The 21,505-nt window shown below is 46.5% G+C and overlaps 1 protein-coding gene across 1 annotated transcript in view; it reads right to left on the reverse strand.

Annotated features, from left to right (window-relative positions):
• Positions 1 to 16,249, reverse strand: part of Mcoln2 (mucolipin 2) — a 44,963-nt gene extending 28,714 nt beyond the window's left edge. Inside the window, exons 1-2 of the mRNA XM_027395915.2 lie at positions 16,173 to 16,249; positions 299 to 458 (exon numbers count right to left, since the gene is read on the reverse strand). Coding sequence (XP_027251716.1) covers positions 299 to 458; positions 16,173 to 16,249 — 237 coding nt within the window. The remainder of the gene's footprint in view (positions 1 to 298; positions 459 to 16,172) is intronic.
• Between the last annotated feature and the right edge of the window lie 5,256 nt (positions 16,250 to 21,505).

Consider the following 21,505-nt stretch of genomic DNA (forward strand, 5'->3'; position numbering starts at 1 on the left):
AAACCAGGTCGTGTAACATGAAAAATGAAAACCCAGAGATTGGTATTGGGGTTCAAGCTTCAAGCTGCCTTGTGGCTAGCTTTGCTTTCTGAACCCTCAGGCAAGCTTTATTAAATCATAAATAATACATCACCCCAGGTCATCGGAACTGAACTTCACCCTGCCCTCTGCCCTCTGCCCCCTGGAGGTGACTTAATTTTTGTTTCATGAACTTGAGTGTGAGTCTTGCTGATCATCGAGCAGGGCACATGGAAATGCTTTGACCTCAGGGGAAGGAAGGAGTCATTGTGTGAGTTACCTGTGTGGTTACCATGGCTATCTTCAGGATCTGCAAGCCCAGCTTCCACGGGATCTGGCGTCTGGCTCGGTATTTCTCACAGGGGTTCATGAAGTAGAACTTCAGGTCTTCCCTCAGACACACTTCCCTCACCTCAGAATCAAGAGATGCCACTGCGCTTCTGCCACAGAAGACAGTGTTTAAATACCCCGAACAGGAACAGCCCGTTTCTCACAGCACTCCTGGTCTGCACTTCCTGCTCACATACTTTACCTGGCTCCCCAGACGCAGGACCCTCAGACCAGTGAACCTCTCGTCTCTAGAAACCCAAAAGAGGGTTCCACGCCTTTGTTAACCTGCCTTTGTATATAACCACCCATCTCATTCAAAATGCCCACTATGAGAATTAACAGCTTTGCCTGTCATTTCTTACATCTCAGTATACAGCGCCTCCTGTTCCTACAGAGTTAGAAGGAAGTGTGTGAGAGAGTGAAAATGTGAGAGTTTCTCAGTGTGAGCTGTTACACCAATAAAACCAGATGGGAATCTCTCATGACACTTGGTTTTGAAATGATTGACATTTGATATAGATAAACAGCATTAAATTGTTAAGGAATTAGAGAATCTTTATTCTATAAGTTTGAGAAGGATTATGTCCCCCACTCATGGATAAATATCAGTGATTATGAGACTCCAGAAGAGAGAGTGGTGGGGGATATGATAGTAACACATTACATACATGCCTGAAATTGTCAAAGAATAAACATTTAATTCTAAAACGTAAACAGCTTGAGAAAGCTATAATAGCAGCTCTCTGCTACGTCCAGGCATATTTTTGTGAACTTAGTTCATTAACTCTAAACTCATGGCTAGACTTGTGATTCACCAAGGCCAGAGACAACCAAAGAGATATGGTTACATAACTGTAACCATAACTGATGAGACAGATGTCGTTTAATAAAGTCTCCAAAGTGAGGAGTGCAAAATATGCCGGGGGTATAGAAATTATTGATGCTTGCATTTGTAACCCCTAAAACTAAAAACATGAATGTTATTAGTAGTTAATATAGCATAGAACATGTATAACACAAAATTAACCTAAATTGCATATGTAGCATAATAGAACAATGTGTAAAGTATATTTAACAGTAGCATGTAATCAGTATGATTATAATAGGAGTATTTGATAAACTCTTACTGTTGGGACAGAGTCAACAAAGATCAGAGACCATAGACTGAAAGAATGGGCTGTGGCTGTGAATTTGGCAATCTGAGGGGGAATCTTCCACCATAGGTGAGAGCTTCCGGGAGCTGGAGCTCACCCCAGAAGTTAGAGGGGACAGACGCCAAGTTTAATAGTGATGTCAGAGTGTAGGAGGAGTTTCTTTTTGACCACCAGGCCCAAATAATGTCATGGAGACTTATTATTAGTTATAAATTCTTGGTCTTTAGCTTAACCTTGTTTCCAGCTAGCTCATATAACTAGCTCATATAGCTTGTTTCCAGCTAGCTCATATTAATCTATGTTCTGACACTCGCATTTTTACCTCTCCTCCATTTTGTGCATCCAGCTTGCTCCGTGTCTTGCTGGCATCTCCTGCACATGCCCTAGATTCATCCAAGTTCCTCTCTTTCCCCTAAGTCCCGCCCATACTCTGCTGATTAGCTGTGAGCATTCAGCTCTTTAGTAAACCAATCAGTGACACTTCTTCACACAGTGTAAACAAATGTCCCCCAACACCAGAGTTCCTGGCTCCAACCATCTCTGAAGCTGTCTATCTCAAGACTTTCAGATCAAGCTTAAGTGGAGGAGGCTTGTGTCAGTTTGAGGAGGCAGTGTCTTCATGAGTAAGTAAGTACTGCTGGGCCAGGATTGCTCAAGTTACAGATTTCTTGGGGAGCTTATGGTTATTCCTGGGGATTTTCTTATAGAGATTATTTAACAATGTCTCACACGTCTATGATCTGTGTTGTCTACCTGGACTAACAACTTTAAAAGAAGCTGAAAGGTGTGACAGGGTGGGTCATGCACATCATGATGTTTGAGGGAGAACAGAGGAGAGCTTAGTGGAGCCCGTTCTCTCCACCCACCTTTTTGTAGGATTGAACCCAGACCACCAGTCTTCCACAGCAACCGCCTTTACATACTGAGCCATCTCCCTGGCTCTGGCTTTCTCTTTCTAAATTGATTTTCTTTTCCCTTTCTTTTTTAAATCTCATTTCTAAGATTGGTACACTAGGTTAGCTAGAACCATCCTGCCAGAAATAAAAAAGGAGGTAAGAAATGAATAAATGAAGAAGGATGGAATGAAGGAACGAAGGCATGCGAAGACAGAGGGGGAAGAAAAGAGAAGGGAGAAAGAAGACGAGAGAGTGTCTTAGCTATGGTTTCTGTTTCTGTGAGGAAACACCATAACCATTAAGCAAGTTGGAGAGCAAAGCATTTATTTGGCTTATAGTTTCACGTTGCTGTTCACCACTGAAGGAAGTCTGGACAGGAATTCAAACAGGGCAGGAACCTAGAAGCAGGAGCTGATGCAGAGGCCATGGAGGGGAGCTTCTTACTGGCTTGCTTTTCCTGGCTTCCTCAGACTGCTTTCATATAGAACCCAGGACCACCAGCCCAGTGATGGCACCACCCACAATGGGCTGGACCTCCCCCATTGATCACTAATGAGAAAATGCCTTACAGCTGGATCTCATGGAGGCATTTCCTCAACTGAGGTTCCTTTCCCTCGGATGACTCGAGCTTGTGTCAAGTTGACACAAAACTACCCAGGACACAGAGAGAGCTGGAGAAAGTGGTTCCTACGGAAGGCCCATGCTGCGTGAAGGTGCCTGGGGAAGAGCCTGTAAAGACGGAGGGTCTGATAGTAGACGGCTCCTGGGGCAATCTCTCCAAGTGTCTACAGCTGCCGCCAACTGCCACTCATGCACTCTGGGACTCGGTAGGTGTGTGGTTTCCTGAAAGGAGACCAAGAAACCAGAGCTCAGACCAGGTCCCTCCATGAGCTGACAGTGGATTCCTCTCTCATGCAGATGTGTACCCCAAAGCACTCCCCTCTCAGGAAGCAGGCTGAGAAACTGCTGCTACAGCTACCCTGAAGACCAGACTGACTCCATATCCTATTTCCAAAGAAAGAGGAAATGAAAAAGCAACCCCATTCCCAGACACACTAGCCATAAACCAAAACCAGTGAGACTCAACGCTAGGTGGCTAGGGTACTTCAAAGTGTTGGGTTGCTTGAGTGGAGGGGTTCCAGCTGTGTGCTCGGATATGCAGTGGATGAGCCTCCAGGGACTTGGAACAAGCTAACAGGTAACTTGTGAGATATGGCCAGCATCTAATTAAACAGAAGCAGAGCAATGGCAGCCAAGTAACAATATAGCTTAGAATGTGGCAGAAAGTGAGCATACACCACTACCTGCATTAGGACTGGACGCCTTAGAAAAGAGCCTAGCTGGGGCCGGAGAGATGGCTCAGTGGTTAACAGCACTGACTGCTCTTCCAGAGGACCCAAGTTCAATTCCCAGCATCCATACGTGGCTAACGACTGTCTGTCTTCAACCCTAGGGGATCCAATGCCCTCTCCTGGACTCTACAGTTACTACACACATATGGTGCACAGAGCTATATGCAGGTAATACACCCATATACAGAAATACAAAATAAAAATTAAGGGCTGCAGAGGTGGCTCAGAAGTTAAGAGCACTAGCTGTGTAGGGGACACCTGTAGCCAGCCCCTAGCAGGCGTGGTTACGGTGATTGAAAGGAGGTGTTCAGGCTTGGACACCTCTCTCAGATGACTTTAGGGTTTAGTTAAAATAGATAGTTATGATGTGACATAAGCAGATTGTTGTGTCTTCTTATATTTCACTTTTATGATTGTTCATTTTGGACACTTTACACTGTTAAGTTTTAATCCTCTTTTAGACTAAAAGGGGAACTGTAGGGGACACTGTAATCACGCCTGCTAGGGGCTGGCTACAAGTGTGCCTGACCACGTGCCTGTGAGGGCGTGGTCATGGTGAAGAAGAGAAGGTTTAAGAGTGAGGAACACGCACGTGGGCTTCCCTTCTTCCTTTTTATCTTTGGCTTGCTGTACTTACTGCTGCCCTGCATGCTGGCTAGGTCACTCTGTAAGAAAGGCTTTTCCCTAATAAATACCCTTGTATTTTTACCTGACTCTATATTGGTAGTTCCCACATTATAGCTGCTCTTCCAGAGGTCCTGAGTTCGATTCCCAGCAACCACATGGTGGCTCACAACCATCTATAATGAGATCTGGTGCCCTCTTCTAGTGTGCAGGAATACAGGTAGGCAGAACACTCTATACATAATAAATAAACCTTTAAAAATTTTTAAAAATAAAGTTAAAAGCAGCTGTGAACACCACCCAGCATGGGTGAAATACTTATAAGATAAACTTTAATAAACAAAATACCCTTTTTTAGAAAGTAATGATAAACCAACTACTAAAGAAGTCTCATTTCAAAGACGAAGCTAGATATTGTGGCCCGTGTCTATAATTTCAGCACTCCACAAGCTGGGACAAGAGGACTTTAAGGACTTCTAGGCCAACCTGCCATCCATAATGAGTTCCAGGCCAGCCAGTGAGTTCAGACTATGTATGTGTTTGCACTGAGTGTGCTATAGGCAGCTCCTTAGTCAGCCTAACTGACTGAATAGTCACTTACTCTGTGGGCTGGGTGCTTGGGACAGGACATGGGGGTGAGAAGGTTTGTTAAAGGTCACATGCTCAAGCTCCAGCAGGAGAGACTTGGCAACACATCATTGTTAAGCAAGTGAGTGAGGGTTGCACCACAGTGTACCCATGATTGCAGACACAAAGTTCTGACTGTGAGGTAAAGGGTTCAAATGCGAGGAGAACCCTCTCATGGTCATAATACACAGATGTCAAAGCCACAAGCACTTGACTGGGGAGATGGAGGGACCCAGCGCCGTCTGCCTGAGCCTGAGTCAGCTGCTCACAAAAGAACTTTAGAGCCGGGCGCTGGTGGCGCACGCCTTTAATCCCAGCACTCAGGAGGCAGAGGCAGGTGGATCTCTGTGAGTTGGAGGCCAGGCTGGTCTACAGAGCAAGTGCCAGGATAGTCTTCAAAGCCACACAGAGAAACCCTGTCTCGAAAAACCAAAAAAAAAAAAAAAAGAGCTTTAGAGCCTCGTGAAGACAAATGTGAGCTCTTAAGGTTGTGCAAGTGATAACTTTAGAGTCAACAACTGTCATGTTAGCCTAAAGGATCCACTTTGGCATTTCATGGTATGCTTTTCATTGACTAAATGTGAAAAGATGTGTACTGGATCACTAGAGCCCTGACATAAGGAGAACACACACACACACACACACACACACACACACACACACACACACACACACTCACTCACACACACACACACACACACTCACTCACACACACACACACTCACACACACACTCACACACTCACACACTCACACGCACACTCACACACTCACACTCACACACTCACACACACTCACACTCACACACTCACACACACACTCACACACACATACTCACACACACTCACACACTCACACACACACTCACACACACACTCACACACACACACACACTCACACACACTCACACACTCACACACACACAAACACACACACAAACACACACACTCACACAAACACACACACAAACACACACACTCACACAAACACACACACTCACACACACACACACACACACACAAGAGTGAGAGGGAGGGGAAGGAGGAAGGAAAAGGAGAGACTATGCAAGAAATTCTGAACCTGAAGGAAGAGCTTGTTTTTTCATAAAACAGTAAAAGCACAGGGCATTTGGTCAAGTGAATGTCTGGAGAGCCAACGGCTGCTGGAGACATTTCTGTGTCTTCTAGAACTCAGGCCACTGGAAGATGTGAGAACAGGCAGAAGCACTGTAAGATGTGTCAGGAGCTATAACTGATGTATGGTATGTCCTGGGGCAGAGGACTATGCAATGACGCCCAGCAGCTTCAAGAGCGTCCAATAATGTGCGCTCCTGAGTCCTTTGGCTGCCCCAAGACCCTTTAGTAAGAAGGCCGCAGAGCTGTGGAGATGAAGCACCTGGTAAAGATCTTGCTTTATAAGCAGGAACTGAGTCTGATTTCCTAGAGCCTACATGAAAAGTGCCAATCATGATGATGTATGCTGTACTCTCATTTCCAGGGGAGCAGAGACCAGAGGCATCCCCAAGACATAGCGCGCGCATGCACGCACACTCGCACGCACACACACACACTCACACACACTCACACACACACACACACACACTCACACCACACACACACACACACACACACACACACACACACACACACTCAGATGCCTCAGGCTAAACCAGAAAAAGATAACAAAAGCAACAAAGTTTCAAACTGCCAAGATAATAAGAGGTAGCAAAGCAGGAAAGTAAAACTCATCATGACTTATCTGAACTACTGTGTCATTCCAGATTGTTCCTTAACTCAATAGGTGTCACAATGTTTCTAATGGGAAGGATTAAACGTGTTTAACTCTCCTAAAAAGCATGTCCCTCCACCCTGGAAGAATCAGTGGGGTGAGACCAGTTGATAGAATGACAGACATACAGAAAAAAAAGTTGACATAATGAACGGTCAAGATGAATTTGACTTAGATTTTAAAACACCTAAATTTTGGATAAAAGTAAATATTATTTGGGCTCAAAAATTCTAGTATGTCAAGGGAAAAGTTTAAATGTATAAGTTATTGGGACTTTCCTGAAAGTTCTTTCTTATTCCCCTCTTCCCGGTTTGTAGTTTTGTCCAGCTGCCTAGTAGGTGAGGGTATTTATTGTAAAGGCACAGACATTGCTATAGCAACAACAGAGGGGGGTAAAAAAAAAAAGAGACAGAAAAAAAGTAAAAGAAGAGCGGGCAATATGTCAGGACAAATCATCCATTCATTCATTCGACAGACAAGTTCCCATCACTCTCTGGTGGGGAATACCGGCTTGGAGATGGGCACAGGGGCTTGAAGACAGCATTCACTCATGTTCATGAGCATGAATGAGGTCAGAAGGCAGGAGAAAGGCTGCAGCTCCCACCAGCGAGATAGCGATCAGCAACAGATCCAGAAAAAAGGCAAAAGCTCCACGTGAGGGGAGGTGAGAACGGCTCCACCACTGCCTAAACCATAGGCACCTGTGCAGATCTAATGATGCCAGCCCGTTAGCTGCAGCAGCCACGCACTGGCACTGCAAGAAACATGTCAGGAGAGCATTTGCAAATTACTAGTTTAACTAAGTCAAAGGAAATGCATGGCCCCCACTGTTGTACACATACATGTATACCTATGTGTGCGCGCACATGTGCACGCACTGTGGAAGGCAGAGGTTGGTATCGGCTGTCCCCCTCACTATGCTGATGACAACAATGATGAAGATGAAAGCGCCTCTCACTGAAGCTGGGTTAGACTAGCTAGCGGACCAGAGGGCCCTAAGGATCTTCCGGTGTCTGCCCCGCCCCCGCCCCAACGCTAGGGTTACAGGCAGGAGGCACAGAAGCTTTTGTAAATACTAAAGATTGAGCTCTATTCCTCTCGTTCATGCAGCAAGCCCTTGACTGACCAAACCAAGGTCCTAGCCCCTAATCTTTTATAAGCCTATCAAATAACACTATCAAAGACCAAATCACCAAATCACCTTCTCCAGGCCAGGCAGGGAAAACACCGTGTTAAAATAAAATATGGAATAGACTAGAAACTCAGCCAGATAATGGGTTGAACAAATGCTAGAAAATGTGGATGTAAGATGAAGCCTGTGGCTGGTCAGGTGGTGGGAAGAAAAAGGAAGCCGGCCACTGCTGTGCTGGCTCCTAAGAAAGCCTACCCTTCCCTAAGTAACGGGACCGTGTGATGGTTGGGCTTAGGGCAATTCTAGTTTATCAAACTAAGTCTGTGGAAGCCTGACATGTTGAAAGACAACTATCAACAATGCTTAACTGTTTTGGGATCATAACATTTCACTGTGGAACAAGACAAAGGTTCTTGGCCTTTGCTTCTGAGAAATGCCTACCTCAGGTGCAATAATGGCACCCTGCTGGCAAAGATGCGGCCACTCCAGACTGCTATTGTGTTGAACTTCCACTTGGCTGACCCTTACTCTGCCTGACAAAAGTGACAGGATGATTCTAACGACTGGCCTGCTTGGGAAGTGGCCTGTGGCTACCTCCTCATGCTACCAAGGAGGCAAGCAGGTACCCTGAACTTGATACAGGCTCCAATACAAAACTCTGGTTTTTACTGAGACCTCTGTCTTTGGTTTTTTCTTGACACCTGAGTTAGTGCTTCTTAAGGACTAACGGATCATCAGGAACGGAGAAGGCACGTCAAGTTCTGATATGACTTCAGTGGAAAATGTATGACAACTTGGCAAAACACCTAATGCCTAACTTCAGGCGACATCTATGCTCTCGTGTGACCCGAATAAGAAGAAAAGAAACCACAGGCCTCGGGAGAGGAACCTCTGAGCATTCTGTGAGGAATTCATTGAGGTGGGGAGACCCAGCCTAAATGTGGGTGCACTGTTGCCTGGGCTGCGTTCCTCTGCTGAATAAAAGGAGAATGTGAGCTGAGCGCTGGTCATCTCTCTGCTTCCTGACTCTGGATGCATGCGACCATCTGCCTCACACTCCCGCGGCCGGCCGTGACTTCCCGGCCATGATGGACCGTAACCTACAACGATGAGCGGAAACAAACCCTCCTTTCCTGGACTTGCTTTTAAGTCGGGTATTTTGTCACAGTAAAGAGAACACAACCCGCACAACTGGTTTCTGTTTCCTTTGCTCCATAATACTTTTCAGAGTAAACAGCCTGCGGGTCCCCAACACTTCTGGGGCTGGTGGCTAAGCAACGCAGCTAACTGCCATCTTTCTGGCACCGCCCTTCTCTCAGCTTCTGGGACATTTCATTTCTTTGGCTTCCTTCCACCTCACTGGCCCCCTCATTCTCCTTCACTGGGTTCTCTTCTCTTCTGTCTGACCTTTAGATTAGATGCCAGGCCATGGTCCCATGGCTCTTCTATTATCTGGCTTGTATTCTAAGCTTATCCCATCCTGTGCCTTCAAACACTAAGCACCTGTGGGGCTTTCCACCCCTTTGCCTTGCTCCCTCCTTCCTGGAAACTCCGCCCCCAGGTCTAGAACTCCCAAACCTATCCTCTACCTGCCTCCTCGGTGCAGCCGCCTGTGACATCCTTCCAGACGAGTCTATGGTTCCTTGCCAGCTTTGCGGTAGAGCCGAATGGGCCCTAGGTCCTAGACGTTTTGGCCCGGTTGGCATGCCGTATGAAGTGGGCATCGAGATTCCCAGGCTATGGCACTGAGAAGCGAACACTCTCACATCTCATCTGTTAATCTTCCCTCATCCGGAGCCTTCTCAGCTCTGCTCCTACCACAGCCCCTCTCTGCTCTAAGCATCTCTCTCTTTCTTGATCACAGGCCTGGCTTCCCACATCACAGCTAGAAGGGGATGCGTAAGACTGACTTAGTTACCTTTACATTGATTTCAGCTCATTTCCCAAGTTAGACATCATTTCCCAGCTGAAAACAGCTCTGGGACTTTCTGCTCCTCTCAGAATAAGCACTGAGCCTCCCACCACCTTCTGGCATTGCTTACGAGACTCCAGCCCACTCCTTCCCACAGTCCTCTGCTTCCTCACTGAGCCCAGAGAGTCAGCATTCCCCTCACCTGGGGGTTTGCACTTGGTGTTTCCCCAGCTCTTTGCATATCTGGGTCCTTCCTGTCTTCGGAGTTTCTCAGCTAGATGTCACCTTTTTACAGAGGCCTTGGGGGGTTTTCTTTGCAGGACTGAGCACTGGATCTTGGACCTTAAACATGGAAAGCAAGTGCTCTTAGGCTACACTCCCAACCTTCTTTTTACTTTTTATTTTGACGTAGGGTCTCACTAAGTTGTCCACACCAGCCTTAAACTCACTGTTTCCAGAGCATGTCTTGAACTAGAGATCCTCCTGCGTCAGCCTCCCAAATAGTTGGGATTACAGCCCACCTAGAGAGGCCCAGCTACTCATGCCCCCATTACAACAAGTGGCCTTTCTATTCCTTATTGCAACCTTTATTTTCCTCTGATTCAATATCACAACTGGTTTTCCTCTGAGTGTTTCCTTAAGCCCTGCTCCACTGTATCTGGCAGCATGCAGCAAACTACCTAACACACAGTAGGTATAAACTACCTAACACACAGTAGGTATTCAATGAATATCACTTGGAAGAAATGAAATGAATCAATGAATGAAGCAACTACTCTGGCTACATAAACTTTTTCTCAGTCAGTGCCCTTTAAAATCAAAGCATAGCAACAGTAATATTAACTACATAACAACCAAAAATGGAAAGTGCTAGAAAGAGCAAATGAATGAAATAATAAAGTCATGTTTAGCCAGGATGATTAGAAGGTTCTAGGTGGTTTAGGTGCCCAGTTTCCTGATAGAAATACTACTTTATTTTATTCACTAATTCTGTTTTTGATTTGTTTCATTTATAGAATCAACTTGATAATTACTAACACGGTGATCTGCTGGTTTGACCAAATAGTCTTCCCAGAAACAGAAAACAAAAAAAGACAACAATAACAACAACAAAAGAAATGTTTGCATTAAAAAATAAATCAGATATAAAATTTAGAAAAAGAATGTGTCTTTCTAAATACAGAGACACTCAGAAGGCATGGGAATGACTGGCAAAACAACACGGCCTCCAAGTTTAACACTTCAAAGAGTCAAAAGACAGTGGGCTGGGGAGATGGCCCAGTGGATAACATGCTCCCTGAGCAAGTGAGGGGACCAGTGTTCAATCCCCAGAAGCATACAAAAGCCAGGCGGGTGTGAGCGCCATCTGTAATCCCAGTACTCTGGAAGCACAAGTAGGGCCCTCTGGGCAAGCTGGCTAACTGGATAAGCTGGCTAACTGGACTGCTACGGTTTTAGCAAGAAATTCTGTCTCAGTAAACAAAAAGCTTAGCATGACTGAGGAAGAGGCTCCCCTGTGCATTCACATCCATGTAAATGCACACAAACAGGAACACACACACACAGACAAGCAGAGTCAAAAGGAAGTTTTGGGAAAGGTCTGCAAAATACTGAAACAGCCAAAAGCTTACTGCTGATAGTAACTAATAGGTGCGGGGTTACTAATAGCCCTAACTATTAATAAGAAAAAGACAGCCCGGTATGGGCAAAGGGTCTGGAAAGCAGGTGGGCATTTACTACCTGAACTCCTATAGCAATCAGGTCGGTGCAAATCCAGCTTAACTCTCCTGTATCAAATACAGGGGGAAGTCTACTGGGAGAGATGTAAGTACTAAAAGGCACTCTGTTCATTATCTATGAGTGTTTGTACGATTGAGGAACCAACATTTTATGTATTTTTTCTGCAAATTTGGTCATTGCTATCTATTAAGATGATTATAAACTTATTCATTGCAACCAGGCTTGAAACTGTGTATAAACCAGTAAATACCTATTACATTTTTAGTTATAAAATAAATATAGTACAGTCCCATTATTTTTGAAAATGTCAGTGTTTGTGTCCATATGTCAGCATTTCAAAACATCTAGAGCTAGCAAACAAAAAGAAACAAAGCATTGCCTACCCACAAGATTCTGGGAGTGTTTCTTAAGTGATCTTAATTTTCCTCATGTTTTCTCTATGTTCTTCAGTGTTGGTGAGTAACCTGACAATTATTTAGTTTCTATCACAAGTTAAAGTAACTTAATTAAGGTTAAAGTAAGGTGTCTAGTGTGTATCAAGGAAGCAGCTACCCTCTTGCCCTTGCTTCGTGTGTTATGAGTGGGAAGACAGAGTGGACAGAGGCTAAGTCTGAATGGGTAAATGTGGGGTCCCACAATGGTGGCTATGTGGGCCCCAGGACAAGTGTCATAGGGCCAGTCTGGCCAATGAAGACTGTCCACTCCTGACAACTCCCATGTGACTTCTTCACTCCATTTCCTGTTACGAACTAATTTCCTCGTGAATTCCTGGTCTTCTAGGAGAAGTTAACTGTTGCCCAAGTCAAGGAGGTTATTTAAAAAAAAAAGTAAACTCTGGTTCCCTTCTCGGTATATCTCTGGAAAGATAAGTGTGTGGTCACTAGATCCCTGGAAGAGCCCTGACAGAAGCCAAAGGGGCTTTCCGATGCCACCAGTCCTCTCAACAGAAGAGGAGCACGCACAAGTTTCAGGGTTTCCTTGAAGACAGCTGTGCTGCTGAGTTCCTGTGAAACCATCCCTGCTCTCCTCTTCATTGCCTCAGACTACCAGGAATGCAGAAGTAGAGATGCACATGTTCAAAGTGCTTTTTCTCAACAAGTCACACTCTTTCTGAAAACATAAGAAGAATCTTCTCCCTAGGGCCCACGGAAGCAGGGAGTCACTGCTTCTCGGGAAAACAGACTGTGAAAGGGGAGGACTACAGATGCAATGATGGCCTGCCCTAACTAACCTTTTCTTTCCTAAAGTTTTCAACAACTATCTGATTCTGATGTCCTGCTCACCAAGCCTGTGAGTCTCTTGGTAGGCCACATCTCTTGGAAATGTGGCATGGGTAATAGGATTTCCCTCTTAAAGTCCATCATTTAAACCATGGGTCTTCAAGAATTGGAACATGGAGGACAATATTCCAGAATCTTTGGCCTCATGAGTTAGTTACTTATTACTACCCAGCAGGAATTTTTAGCTGAAATCATGAAGACATATTTCAAAGAAAGGAAAAAAAAGATAACTTTTGACAGAGAAGAGACGAAGTCAGCCTTCTGAGAAGGGAGGAAGTTGAACACCTGTGCCTACAAAGTCTTTCCTCTTAAGGGAGAAAGAGCCCGGCAACGGGCTCACAACAGAACAGGGTTTCTTCTTCAGATGGGTTGGAAAAGACTTGGGAGGGGAAGTCCAAGTGGCTGCAGAAGCAAGTGAACACAGATGGACACAACCCACACTGAATAGAATGCTGTATTCTGCTTCTTTTTTTTTTTTTTTTTTTTTTTTTTTTTTTTTTTTTTTAAGTGTCTGGGGCTGGAGCAGAGGCACCAAGGTTAAAAGTGTTTGCTGCTATTCCAGAGGACCCGAGTACGGATCCTGGCTGTCACCCATTACCTCAGCTCCAAATGATAAGAAGCCCCCTTCTGCTCCCATGGGCACTTACACAGCACACATACACACACACACACACACACACACACACAGCATGCACACAGACACATGTACACACACACACAGGTGCTCTAAAGAGTCATTTCATTCCTAAGAAGTGATATTGAGAAATTAAACTCAATAAGCTGAGCATGGCTCACTTTAAGTTTTAGGGCCAAGTTGGCTTTCTTTGGCAACTGTTTTTACTCACAAACCTCAGCCACAAGAAGCCACCTGGCTGTCAGCTTTTGTTTTTTTTTTTCCACTAAGTTAGAAAAACAGTCTTAATTTAGGCTTCATGTCACTGATGGGGAAGCCATTGGCCAGAGAGATTAGCTTCCAACTGTGTGGCCCCTGACTTTCAGTTCTCCATTCCCCAGAGTTCCATTCAAAATGTGTTCCAAGTCTTCTCCCATTGTTGGCAGACTTCAGTGTTGTGACATTTTTTATAAATAAAAATCAACCTCCTTGAAAGAGAAGAATGTGAAAGTCTCAATATTGGAGGTTACATGAGAGGTGCCCATTTAATAAACAGATCCTGGCCGTAGGACCTGGCTTAAGGAAGGCTGAGTGAGAACGGTGTGCCATGGGGAGGGGCCAGTTCAGGTGAACAGGAGCTTAACACGTCTTGAGATTTAAAGAGGAAGATGAGCGAAAATCTTAGCAGCACTCAGACTCTACAAGGAAAACCTATAAATTGCCCCAGACACGTGCTGTTAGTGTAGAATGCCGTGGATACCATGAGCAGCGCCTGGCAGTGCAGAGTTCACAACCCACTTCCAGAGAGAGTTGCATCCTTGGTCCCTTGTACACAAAATTACAGGACTTGCATCCTGGTAGCCACTGGCAATTGTTCCACCTCCTGCATCACCTCCCTTCTGTTCTCAGTTTACACCAACATGGTCTTATCTCCCCACTAGCACTGGACAGCCAGGCACCTGCCTGTGGTATATTTCACATCTGCAAGTCTTCAAACTCTGTCTCCATGAACATCAAGTCTGTGCCCTTTAGCCATGCACACAGCTTGCAAAGACACAGAATATGCCAAAAAACCATTTAAGCCCTGAATGAAATGTGCTAGGAAAAATGTCAAATGAAAATAAAACTGAAGGTTATGCATCGAACCCAATATGAACACAGCGAGCCCATGAACGCAAAGGCATTTGCGCCTTACTTTTGAGGACAGTGCCTTTAGGGATAAGACAGAGCAGAGGGTGCACAACTTCTACCCATGTGGCCAATTACAAATAAGCTCGTCTACTTCAGAGAGGTAGTTTGTGATTGTAAGACATTAGTCATTTTGATGTGACACTCACAACCCATTACAGTTGTCAAAGTTGAACCTTTTTTTTTTTTTTTTTTTTTTACCAATGTGTGTATATTCGTTTACATGCAAAAGTGTGCACACGTGTTGTGCCTCTGGGGACGACCTTGTGAGTCATTCTCAGAAACGAAGCAGGCCTCTTTTGAGACATGGTCTCCCATTGGTCAGGAGACTGGCTGGCCAGTGAACTTTGGGGTCCTGTCTCCTGCCCCTCCTGTGTTATGATTACAGGCGCTGAGTATTTTTACCTGGTTGTTGCTGCTCCGACCCCATCTTTGAACTCACAGGGAACCGCCTCTCTAGCCCCACCAATGTAGGTTTTATAATTCAAAATCGGTCTTTCAAAGTTCTGGGAAATCTATGCTACCCTTGCAGAAAATTATCCACTCGGAAATGATCACAGACTAAGTAAATTCCCTTCTGGTTCACTTTTCCTTGGTGGCCTTGAGAGCACCCTGCTGGGACTGCAGGAGCTGCTCCTGGCTGCCTTAGAAAACTTTAACAGCCCACCACTATTTGTTTTAAGAGCAGCAAGCAGGAGCCAAAGGCCACTTTGTCCCCACCTCTCCTCTTGGCTCAACTGTGGGCCAGCAGAAGTTTAAGTACATAGGAGGGGCCTCTTGGCAGAGCCATCGGGCTTGACTGAACGCTTTTTCATAGAGCTGGAGAAACCAGGGTTGACCACACCGAAACCCTCCCACCTAAGAAAAGGCCTGTTTGTTCCGGAAGGTAAAAACTGGCCTTATTTAACTAAGTGCATGTAGTTAGCGTGGGCCTGCCCAAGGTAGGAAGAAGGCTCCAGTGTAGTCAACCTGGAACTTTCAGAGTCCTGTCTCCAGAAAAAGCCTCACCAGGACTTTAACCTAATAACATTTCATCTCTCTCCAGGGCCCTTACCTGGGAAAACCGTCAGGGTGCAAGGCCAGCTCTCTGTCCGCCTTTGGAACTTTCCAGGGCTCCGGGGTCTAGAAGGAGCTGGACAGGGGATCCACTGCTCGCCCATTTCCCGCCCCGAGGGACATCAACCCCCAAGTGGAAGCCTGGAGTGATCCAAAGCCTTTTACCCTTCCAGCCAGCGCTCTGATTGCAGCCCCAGGCCCCGCGGCGGCTGTGTGAGCCTGGCCCGGGTTCTCCCGCCACGCCCCCGCGTCCCCACCCGCGGCCACTGCCTTCCTCCAGAGCTGGGCGACCCCGGGCGCTGCTCTGCCGGCCGGCGTGGCGAGGGACTTTCTCTACGTGGCCACTAGCTGGAGGCGGGAACCAGGTATGGGCGCAGGGACACCGCGGCTGGGCCAGTCCCGGAAGGAGATGACGCTGGAATCCAGGAGGCCACAAGACGTGGCGCCCCAGGGGAGTACCCACCTGTGGCCGGGGTCCCGGGCCGGGTCCGGGGCGCGGCTCCACGCAGGCAGGTCCAGCGCCTCCTCGGCTCCGGGCATGGCGCGATCGCCCCCGACGTGCGAGGCTCCCGCACCGCCTCGGCCCGCCGGATCTCTGGCGCGACACCTGGCTCCGCCTGCGGTGTCTGTGGGAGGCAGGAGGAGCAGACGCCCTTATAAAGGGAAGTCGCCCGGGGAGCCTGCAGCCAGGCTCCCCCCCGAGTCCACCCCGCCCCGCCCCGAGTCCACCCTGTCCACCCCGCCCCGCCCTGCCCCGCCCGCCCTGCCTTCCGCCACCCCGGCTACCCCCACCCATTCCTCCCCGAGTGGTGTTTGACCCCTTCAGGCGTACATTGCATTTCTTTTGAGCTCGCTCTGTGGCCCGGACTCGCCTCGAACTCAAAGCAATCCTCCTGCCTCGGCCTCCTGAGTACTGGGATTGCAAGCATGTGCCACCAACGCCCGGCTCGTCCGCTTCCTTGGCCAGTTCTATTCTGCCGTGTTAAGTGTCCGTACTATGTTCTATGGGATTAATAAATTGCAGTCCCTCCGTCTAGGAATCAACAAGTTGGTGGGGATGGGCTTCTTCATTAGCGAGTCTTGGTTCTGATAATCCCCTGACAAGTAGTGGGATGGGAGGCGTGTCGGACAGGCATGTGGAATGCAAGCGCACCTTCTGCAGCCACAGTCTGGAGAACCCTGGTGAGCCCACAGCAGCAGACCCCAGCGGTCGCCCTGCCCTTGCGCTTTGCGGCCTGAAACCAGGAGCTTCCAGACGATGGCTCGCCTCCGTTCGTGAACCAGACTACAGAGCTCCACCTGAAGCTGGCAGGACATTTTGGACAGAACCCTCCCAGGGCTTCCTAACTTCACCAGGAGCAGCACGAACAAAACCCCTACGTTTCCGGGCTACGTACATCAGTATGTGTTCAAAAGGTCCCCAGGGTTAGCTAGGGCAAAGGACAGTTTGCAGAGGATTGTGTAGAAACAGGTGGACAGAAAGACGGGTGTAGAAGCGTTATTGACCCTTTCTGTGAGGGGTTTTGTTGTTTTTTGTTTTGCTTTTGTTTTTAATTTTGAGGCAGCCTCGTGTAACCTGCCCAGGTGAGCCTCCAACTTGATCCTTCTGCCTTCACCTCACAGCTGCTGACGGTGTTAAGGAATATTCCACCCTCATCCCGCCCCGCCCCACCCCCACACAATCTACCCTCGTTTAAAAGTCACTTCCCAAGAACCATTAGGTAAAAAATACCCCCCTTATTTTTTTCTTTCAGAATTCCTCTTAGCGGAAGTGCCCACTGGGTATAGAGAGCCCGGGGAGTCCGTCTGAGAAGTCACAGCGCCCACCATACCAGCGTGCTCAGGATTCTGTACACTGTCCCCACCTGAAGCAGCTAGATGGGGCCAGCAAGATAGCTAAGGCAGTAAAGGTGCTTGCAAGCAGTCCTAAGTCTGACAGAGACAGCAAGCTGCCCTCCGCTCTCCACATCAGCGGTGCCTGTGTGCTGTCCCTCTTCCCACCACGAAATCAATAAGGCTTTTTTAAGGGAGGGGGAAGGGAGACAGGAAGCGGAGGAGGAGGTCAGAGAAGTTTGTTATTTCTCCAAAGTCATCCTCTGACTTTGGGTCTTTGACTCCCCAAAACTTTCGTTCTCACTCAATCCACCCGCTGACAGACAGACACATCGGAAAGACAGCTTCTGGTGTTCTGTAGTTTTCCTCATCGGAATGATGGTCTCTAAACAGGTTCCAAACTATGAAAATCTAGAAACAGTTTCTCAAGTGGAGAAAACATGTGTTACCTAAATAGCTGTAAAAGACATTTATTCAGGCAGGCCTTCCCTGTCATTTCTAGGAGACAGGACGTCACAGCTGACTGCCTGGCATCCAGGTTCTTTCTGCCCCCTCTTCCAAGATCTTCCCTTGGGCAGGCGGTGCAGGGGTATCCAGTGCAAAACAGTCAGTCCTGAAATCATGTGTACAAAAGCCGTACTTAGATGAACTCAACCCCACATAGGCAGAGACAAGATGAGCAAAAAGAGGTCGTCAATTTTAGAGGGAGTGAGGAGGAACGTGGGAGATGTTGGAGGGGAAACAAACAAACAAACAAAAAAACGGGAAAAGTGATGTTATTATTTCAATTTTAAATTAATTTAATTTTTAAAAGTAAAATTTAAAGAAGTGTTTAAACAGCTGTAGTCAATGAATCTTGTATCATGAATAAGTATAAAGGTAAGGTTGGGTGTGGTGCACTGTGTCTATCCTGTAATCCTGGCACTTGGAAGGCTAAAACTGGAGGATCGCAATAGGTTTGAGAACAGCCTGGATTATATAGTGGGTACAGGCCCGCCCAGACTACGTAACACCACACTATCTCAAAATTTAATAAAAAACAAGTATAAGAAATATAACCAGCAGGCAAATTCTTTTCTTTAAAAAGAGAATTTTATTTTATTTTTGATGTATACCTGTGTGTCTATGTATGAGAATGTGTATCTGAGTGCAGGTACCTGAGGAGGCCAGGAGAAGGTGTCAGATCCCCTGGGGCAAGAGTTACAGGGAGTTTTGAGCCTTCCTAATGTGGGTGCTGGGATTGGAACTCAGATCCTCAGGAAGAGCAGTGGTCTCCGATCTGTTAAACCGTCTTTCCAGTCCTGCAAACTCTCATAGAGCATTGGAGGAGAGAAGCTTCCCAACAGAGGGGAGGGTGCTGACTCTCAGTCCTGGCCCACACATGACTCCAGGCTAGCTCACTGGGTACTGACTCTCAGTCCTGGCCCACACATGACTCCAGGCTAGCTCACTGGGTGCTGGGTCTCAGACCTCAGCCCCACATGACTCCAGGCTAGCTCACTGGGTGCTGAGGGTGCTGACTCTCAATCCTGGCCCACACATGACTCCAGGCTAGCTCACTGGGTGCTGACTCTCAGTCCTGGCCCACACATGACTCCAGGCTAGCTCACTGGGTGCTGGGTCTCAGACCTCGGCCCCACATGACTCCAGGCTAGCTCACTGGGTGCTGGGTCTCAGACCTCGGCCCCACATGACTCCAGGCTAACTCACTGGGTGCTGGGTCTCAGACCTCCGCCCCACGTGACTCCAGGCTGCCTGGCTGGAATCAGGCAGTGCTCTGCACCCCAATGGGAAGATGCTACTCATGCAGCAGGTGCACATGCTGCTCTTACAGTAGCAAGGGCCCCCAAATGACTTAACCTAGATGTAGGAAGGAGCTGTGGGTAGAGAAGAGAAGACAAGAAAGATGGAAAACAGAATCCGATGGCTGGAGGGTTTGGCTACCAGGTTCACTGAGAGACATGAATTATCATTTCCAGGCACCCACTTGAGCCACTCTCAATGGTTAGACCACCAAGGTCTCTTGTTTTACAGTGAATCCCAGCTCGTTTCTCAGTGGATGACCATAGGCATTGCGTTGTGCTGTGTGCTGGTCATTCCAGTCTCAGGTTTCTGCTCTGCATACCACACTTCCAAGTTTGTATCTTGACTCAGCTTTGTCATGACCAGACAATACAAGAATCTTTTGATCAACCCTGTACTGTGTATCAGACAACTTTTCAGGTTTGCCAGTCATAGTCATAAATTTCTCTAGTGGGTTTCCTTCTTAGGACAATTTCATAGATAAACTGTTAAAAGGAATTTCTTTAAAGTCCTCTAGAAAATGTGAGCCAGGGTAATGGTAGACCAGCAACAATTTTATAAAACAGGCAGTCCAAATCAATATCTATTGGGAAGTCAATATGGAGGCAGAGCACAATAAAATAACAGGGAAATGTGCCTTTTGTTTATTTGTTGATGTACAAGAAAGTAGGCTTTGTAAATACATTATTTGATCCTTAATCTCTGAACTCACTCCTCCTTGGCCTGGGTCTTTCCTTCTGCAGTTGGAAATTCACCATGATGCCTATCTTTATGACCTGAGTGTTTCTGGTGTCGGGAAGTAAGGTTACTCTCGAGAGCCACGGGTATTCTGCTTCCTCTGTAGGCGCACGATTTTATCTGCCCTATCAAATTCCCTGTGCTTCAGCTTTCACGTGGGTGGAAGGTGAGGGCGGCTCGGCTACTCTGCAGAAAGTAACCCCGCTCAGCAAAAACAGCCTGTAACCTGGGTTGGTGATCTTTCTGTCAGGAGAAGGGCTGTGCTCTGGGCTCCATGAATGGCACTGCCTCTGTGGAAACTGATATGTGATATAGATACTGGCCCAGACAAGAGGGAAACAAACAAGAAATGGTTTTGTTTCTCCAGCCGTGGAAATATTATTATGTTTTTAAAAACAGAATTTTTTCTCAGAGCAGATACAGGCTCAAAGTGAAAGCGCAGACGCCTCCTATATGTCCTCTGCCTCCCCAGCAACCAACACCCCACATCAGAGTCTCCCACAGTCACTGGACTGCGGATCAGAAAACTCGCTCTCACTGGCAACACATCTACTGGCACCTTGACTTTGACAATTCCAGCTCCCAAAACTGTGGGAAATGATTTATCGTTTGGTTTAAGCTACTGGATCTATACTACTGTGTTATAGAAGCCAGAAGTGACTGATAACACTTTGTGTACCAGCTACTAATCCTCTCATCTCCAGTAACCCCTAGGAATGATGGATCTTTCTACTGTCTCCGTTTTTTCCTTTTCTAGAATGCTGGAATCCAACAGTCTGTAGCATTTCATGTTGGCATCTTTCACTTCATAATACAGACTTAAGCGTCTTCCTTGTTGTTTCATTGCCTGCCAGCTCACTACTTTTTAGCAATGAATACTATTCTATTGAATGGACATAGCACGGAATATTTATCCATTCACTTCCTCAAGTGTACCTTGGTTGCTTGCATATGTGAATTTTGAAGACAGCTTCTATAAGCATCTGTGTAAACATTGTTTTTCTTTGTTGTTTAATGTTGAGCATGCTTCTGGATCCTTTAGATAAACCCTGAGAAGCTCAAAGTACTGCTAGAATGTATGCCATGAAAATATAGTCTTGTAAGAAACCTCCTATATTCCAAATTGACTATAGCATTCTGAATTCTCAGTAATAAACAAGATTGTTTGTCACTTCACATCCTCAACAATGTCTGGGAATTTAAGTCTTTTGAATTTTGACTATTATAAGGATGTGTGGTAGATGAGTTCATGTGCAGGTCCCTAGTGGTATGTGAAGTTGACTATCTGTGACACACTTCTTTGCCACCTGTATGTCATCTTTAGTAAGGCATTTTCCAGCTATTATATCCACCTTAAAGGGGTAGTCTTATTGCTGAATTTTGAGTTCTTTGTATATTATGTTTGAGTATCATTAACTCTGG

Source organism: Cricetulus griseus (genome assembly GCF_003668045.3).
Source record: "Cricetulus griseus strain 17A/GY chromosome 1 unlocalized genomic scaffold, alternate assembly CriGri-PICRH-1.0 chr1_0, whole genome shotgun sequence".
Taxonomy (NCBI): domain Eukaryota; kingdom Metazoa; phylum Chordata; class Mammalia; order Rodentia; family Cricetidae; genus Cricetulus; species Cricetulus griseus.